This window comes from Acanthochromis polyacanthus, chromosome 8 (genome assembly GCF_021347895.1).
Source record: "Acanthochromis polyacanthus isolate Apoly-LR-REF ecotype Palm Island chromosome 8, KAUST_Apoly_ChrSc, whole genome shotgun sequence".
NCBI lineage: Eukaryota > Metazoa > Chordata > Actinopteri > Pomacentridae > Acanthochromis > Acanthochromis polyacanthus.
In genome coordinates, this window is record NC_067120.1 from 37,675,529 (window position 1) to 37,681,815 (window position 6,287).

At 41.8% G+C, this 6,287-nt stretch overlaps 1 protein-coding gene across 1 annotated transcript; it reads right to left on the reverse strand.

Moving 5' to 3' along the window:
• Window positions 1-311: 311 nt before the first annotated feature.
• Window positions 312-2,142, reverse strand: LOC127535248 (piggyBac transposable element-derived protein 4-like). The gene is made up of 2 exons (XM_051952652.1): window positions 1,015-2,142; window positions 312-901 (listed from the first exon to the last, which is right to left on the reverse strand). The coding sequence occupies exons 1-2, from the start codon at window positions 2,019-2,021 to the stop codon at window positions 442-444; spliced, it is 1,467 nt and encodes a 488-aa protein (XP_051808612.1). The 5' UTR covers window positions 2,022-2,142; the 3' UTR covers window positions 312-441.
• Window positions 2,143-6,287: the final 4,145 nt, after the last annotated feature.

Consider the following 6,287-nt stretch of genomic DNA (forward strand, 5'->3'; position numbering starts at 1 on the left):
CTCAAAATTTCAGAGCAATACTACAAGAAATGAGTGTTTCACACATGTATTTGTAGAGATATGCACAGGCGTTCCCCATTCGGCACACTGGATAAAAAAGGCTGCTGTTCTTCAATGCTTCAACCTACAGTTATAAATTTGGGCTCTATGGAAAGCTTACACTCTGAGGAATCATATCCCATATCCAGATTCACTGGATGGAATTACTCACATTTATGAAAATTGATGTATAAACACCATTTGCCAAACTTTTTGCACAGAAAAGAGTCAAAAGAAGTGCTAGATGTGATAAACTGTTTTTATAAGTCAAACTAGATAGTATTTACAATTATCAATGAAAAACAGTAAAAAGAACAATATCAAACATAATAACATGCTAATAAACTACAACAAAACACTCTGTTTACAATAAAACAGAACCTATTTACAAATAACATCAAACTAAATCCAAAAATTGTTGCCAATATGCCACTCATTGTAGCAATCCCGTCCAGGCAGGAAGCAAAGTAAAACATCACAGGTGACACACTTCACCAGAGTCTTGCTGTGGCAGATTCTGCACTTTAGCTGGCTGGCAGTGCTGTCCCCACTAATGTACATCATCCTGTGACGTGTAGGAGGAGCAGGAGCAGGAGCAGGAGCAGGAGCAGGGCCTTGGACTGGCATGTCTGTGGGGGCAGAACCCATCCTTGCCAGGTCCTCTGCAAGGGTCTCCCTAAATGCTTTTTGGTTCATCGGCACCTGTCCTTTAGCCATGGCGAGCTCCTTGTGGAGGAGAAAGGCATTCATGACGGCGATGTCCAGACAATGATAAAAGAATGTCTTGTACCACATCCTGGTTTTGTGGAGGACCTTGTAGAACCCTATGAGGGCATCCGACAGGTCCACTCCACCCATGTGCCTGGATGGACAGAAGAAGAACACAGTGAGAAAAAATACACTAAGACATACATATCAAGCATCTAAATTGCTACATTTCATAGGACATGAAACACTCTTGAATATAGTACATACTGGTTGTAGTCTTTGACCACTGGCAGAACCGGGATGTCTTTCATTTCCCGCTGCCCATCTGCACTCCGGACCCGCCGTCTGACAGTCTCTCCTGTGTGTGCTGGGTGGAATGTTGAGCAGAAGGAGGCATCCCTAGTGTCTCTCCACTGAACATAGAGGAGGGAGTCCTTCCTGATCCACCTCACACTGCCACGGGGAGACTTGGAATCCAGGCTGTTCTCTGTGGTTCTGGGAAACCCGATCTGATTTTTCCATATGGTGCCACATGCCCAGACCTTCATCTTTAGCAGGTCCTGAAAGAGTGTGGTACTGGAGTAAAAGTTGTCCATGAAGAGCTTGTAGCCTGTGCCAAGCAACTGGGGCTTTAGCAGCTCCATTACCGACTCATAACTGAGTCCTTTCCCTGTGTTACCTGTTGACTTCCCCTCATACACAAAGAAGTCCCAGGTGTATCCAGCCGTGGAGTCTCCCAAAACAAACAGCTTGTAGCCCCATCGCACAGGCTTGCTCTTCATGTACTGCTTCAGCCCAATCCTCGCTTTTGAAACAACCGTCCTCTCATCAATGGAAATCTCCTGGCGAGGATGATAGTTTCTCTTGCAGGCCTCCCTCATGTCATCATATAGGGGCTTTATTTTTCCAAGCCGGTCAAAGGCTGCAGTGCCTCTTCTCCCCTCATTCTCAGCATCCGCTGCTGCACTGCTGAGATGGAGCGCCCAGGTCATTTTCAGGAACTTCTGTCCTGTCATGACTCTTTTGGGAAATGGCAAACTGTACAGATGACCCCCCCACCAGTAATCTGTATAGGATGAGCACTTCACCACACCCATGTAAATCAACACTGATATGAAGCAAAACATATCCTTCAAGTCAATGGCTTTCCATGGATTTAAGGGCGTGGAGTAATGCGCAGAGCCATGTTCGTTTGTGTTTGACAGAATTGTGAGCAAAACAGCGTTGCTGAAAAACAGCTGGAAAAGTTGGACAGGTGTATAATTTTCTGTCATGATGAGCTGGGGTCCTGGGGTGCGCTTAGGACGAAAGATTATCCGTGGTGGCACTACATCAGGAACGTCCACATCATTCCATCTCTCCCCTGATGTGCTGGCTTGGTCACTGGGGCTCGGAATTCTTCTTTCTCCCCTCCCCCTCCCTCTCTTCCTCACCCCGCCTCTCCCCCTCTTCACACCTCTGGCTGCATTTGGGGGATGGGGCTCTTCTCCAGAGGTACTGTCCTGTTGGACCCCTGCTGTTTCAGCAAAAGCAGCTACAGACGCGGTTGGCTCATCAGACTGTGATGATGGCCTGTTGTATGAAGATAAGCAAATAACATTGATTTACAACTGGATAAAACTTTACCATTGTTCCAGTATTCAGCATTTCTACATCTTACAGTCTCACAGTCAACTAATTCACTCCGTGAAACAAACAAAGAAACACACCTCCCCCCAGATGAGGGTCGAATACACAAAGAAAACAAGATTTTCTCCGAAATAACTGTTACTGCTGTCAAACAGATACTATACTGTAATATAATGTAGTATGATAACTTATACTATGGTGTAAAATAAAACAAGAAAAAAACATTACATCGTGTACATAAATACAAAACAATATAATATTATACTATAAAAACCAATTCTGAGTACTTACTTATCGAGTATGATGTCTTCTCCATGTAGGAAAAACTCCTCTGCTTCTGAGTCGATAGACGACACTTCACTCTCTTCCTCCAGCGGCTCATCTCCAGACTCATCACTGTCTCTGCGTGTGCAGGCTTCAACTAACTCTTCAATAGAGTATTTCAGTTTTTCTGTTCGTTTGGACATTATTTATAATCCACAAACAACTCTAAAAACGATAAAACCAACTAAAGCTACGAGTTACGACGGGACGCACAAAGATGCACACCTGAGAAGCAGCAGCTGATTGTGAGACACGATCCTGGAACGTTCCTTTCTTTCTTTCTTTCTTTCGTTCTTTTTATTGGCGGTTGGCACCCAACTATTAGGTGCATTTACCGCCACCTACTGGACTGGAGTGTGAGTCAAGCGATGGGGCCTGTTTCACGAAGCAGGTTTAGTGAAAACTCTGAGTTTGTTAACCCTGAAATGAGGGAAACTCAGAGTTTTCCGTTTCACGAAACGAGGTAACTCTAACTAGGGAATGCGGGGTAACTCGAGCCTGTTTCACAAAGAGGGGTAACTTCAACTCTCGGTCAGTTACCGCAGTAACAGACTCTATGAGTTGAACCTGTTTGGTTAATCCCTGCATGCCCTATCCTAAGCCGTGTTATGATCATTTCTTCTCTTCTGTTCACTCTTTTTGATTTGTGGTTGTATGCTATATAAATGTCTCCCTGTGATTGTGATGTCCCAATTTTCCTGCCATATTTTGTACATATGTTTCTTAATGATAGATTTTACTTCATCCTTACTTAGTGGTATTTCAATATTAACTGTGTTGGATTTTATTGATTGTTTGGCCAATATATCTGCTGCTTCATTTCCTTCTACTCCTTCATGTGCCAGAACCCAAAGAAAAGAAACATCCACTTTACTGTTATGTCGCCTATAGTTGATGAAATATTTCCAATAAAAGGTCTTGCCTGCATGATTTTCCTGACTGAATGTTTTGAAGCGCTGAGATGCTGTCTGTTGCTACGATTACATTCTGTTGACTGTTGTCCTCCACCCACTGTAAAGCTAATGGGGATGGCTAGTTACTACGTCATCGTGTCCAAAAACGTCACTTCTGTGTCCTACCAAACCAATGATATAATGGTGCTGTGTTGTGTCCCGTGTTGCAACAATAGAAATTATGTAAATAAAATGATGTCTTTCTACCGCTTTCCTCTGGATGAAAAGGAGAAGAGAAGATGGCTGACACTGATAAGGGAAGTCGGATTTCTAAATTTAGAAAATACATTTAGCGCCGGGAGCTAAAGTGCGCTAGCTGGTATTAGCCGCTTGAATCATGTTATGTTTTTGTGTTACGAGGAGTGTTTGGGCCACATTACAAAAGAAACTAGAAGTGGTTGAGATTAAAGTCTCTGATAATAAGTTCATACTTTTAATTTATAAGAATAAAGTCTGCCGAAGGAGACTTTTGTCCCAGTTTTCAGGACTTGGACTTGCTTGACCAATCTGCCCAAAATACTCGACTTGACTAGGATAAGGGTCTATGTGACTTGGACTTTCCCTTAAAAACCACCTCCGGCACACTAACATTTACAACTCTGTTTGAGTTGTAAGAGTTAAGACCTCGCTTTACCGACTTCGGAAAATCCGCAAAATAAGATGTCACAGTGAAAAAGGTGACTGGTTCTTTCGCTACTGCCATTGTGTTTTCATTCGGTGCGCCGCGGCGTAGGACATGGAAGTGGTCCGTGACGTCACACTAGCCATTCCCATATTATCCCCATCATTTCTACTGTGTATACTGACAAATGATCTGACAAACTGCCGCTCCTGTGCGTCCTGTTTCTGGATCTTTTGAGCCATCTGTAAAAAAGAACACTTTTCCCAAATACTTCTGGTTAATATGCTTTTGTACTATCGCCCACACTGGTGCTTTTTTGCGTTGAGTATCAACTGTTGTATTGATGAAGTTGATATAGGAACCGTTTTATTGATGTTTAACCCTGTTAATCCTAATTTTTGTGCTAGTTCTTTGCTTTTCCAGCCAAAACTTTTACTACTTTCCCACCTCTCCTGCAACACTGCTTTAGTTGGATGTATTGAACTCTGCCCCTCCAGATTAACCCAATATGTCAGCATGATCTTATTTCTCCTTATTTCCAGAGGCATTTCACCCACCTCTACTTGCAGTGCTGAGATTGGGGATGTCTGAAACGCTCCAGTACAGATACGAATAGCTTCATTTTGTACTATGTCAAGTTTCTTTACATTTGTTTCAGATGCAGACATATATGCTAAACATCCATAATCAAATGTTGATCTCATGAGTGCTCTGTAAATAATTATGTCGTTTTGCAAAACATATAACTTGAGATTTGGACACTGAAAGTTTAAAACCCCATTTAACAGTCCATTCCTCTACCTTTCCTATTGCTTTTTGTATTTTCTTTTCTCAGTACTTAAGATTTCTTCCCCTTACCCAAAGGGCTCCACTGGAACGTTCCTTCATCAAAGGCAATCATGTTGTACGTCTTTCTATTCAGCAGCTCATTGGCTACAATCCTGTCAGTCAAATGTGATTTGTTTAGCTGTAACCAAGGAAATGTGGTCGGGTCCATCGATGTTATTCCGACGACGGTTGGCTGTTTAGCCATGGAATGCCAGCTAAAGTTACTGGATTGTTTGAAGTTTGATGTCAATCAAAAGGTTAGAGTTCAGCTGCAATTAAACAGCATGGGTATCTGTATTGTTCATAAAAATATGGACAGAAATACAGTGGATATGAAACGTGCAGCGCCATGACGCGCCGCGTGCGCACGCATGGAGCCGAGCTATTTGTGGATTATTTACTTATTTCAAGACATATTTTGGACAAAACATTATACTTGCTAGTTTTGTCTGGATCCCAAAGCTTGGATTCTGGATGGTTTTGTGGATTATTTTTATCTTTTACCAGTAAAGAGCGTCCAAAGGTGAGTTATGCTGTTTACGTGATTTGTTGTTTGTTGGACAAATGTATTTATATTACCCGCTGTGGTAATCACATCTGAAAGTGGTTTATACCGGCGGATTCATGAGAATCTAAGCTTTCCATCGGCGTATAGTGTTTGTATAATCGCGTTTGCAGCTTCGGACATTTAGTAAATTGCTTATGCAGATCTCAAAATGTCCCGCGGGCGGAACACTGAAGCGCAACGGGCTAAACTACGTTCACGCCTGCATCAATTTAAAATACATGAATTAATTCATTAAACGCATATGGAGCTGCAGCATATAAAAGAAAATAGACATTTAAAACACAAAAAGCTTATTTTATAAAACTACATTTGCAGTTATCTACACTGATTTATTTGACTAAATTACCTTTTTTACTCATACACCCCACAGCTCCAGTATTTAACCAGGCAGACACCAGTTTTTGTTGTTTTTTTCAAATGAACCTTCATCTCAGGACATAAGCTCTGTCGACAACTGAAATAATCAAACCACTAAGTTTTCAACTGGTTTTCAAATGCCAGATATGAATGTGAATTAAAATGAAGAATTTAAATCTAAAAACCCTCCAAAAGATCATCTAAATGCACTAAATATTACGGCTACGAACTACATTATTATTAATTATAGAGTTTAACC

Coding starts and splice junctions, on each gene's coding strand:
- LOC127535248 (XM_051952652.1), bottom strand. CDS start 2,021: ATGACAGAAAATTATACACCTGTCCAACTTTTCCAGCTGTTTTTCAGC. Junction 902..1,014: donor GTGGTCAAAGACTACAACCA/GTATGTACTATA, acceptor CTGTCCATCCAG/GCACATGGGTGGAGTGGACC.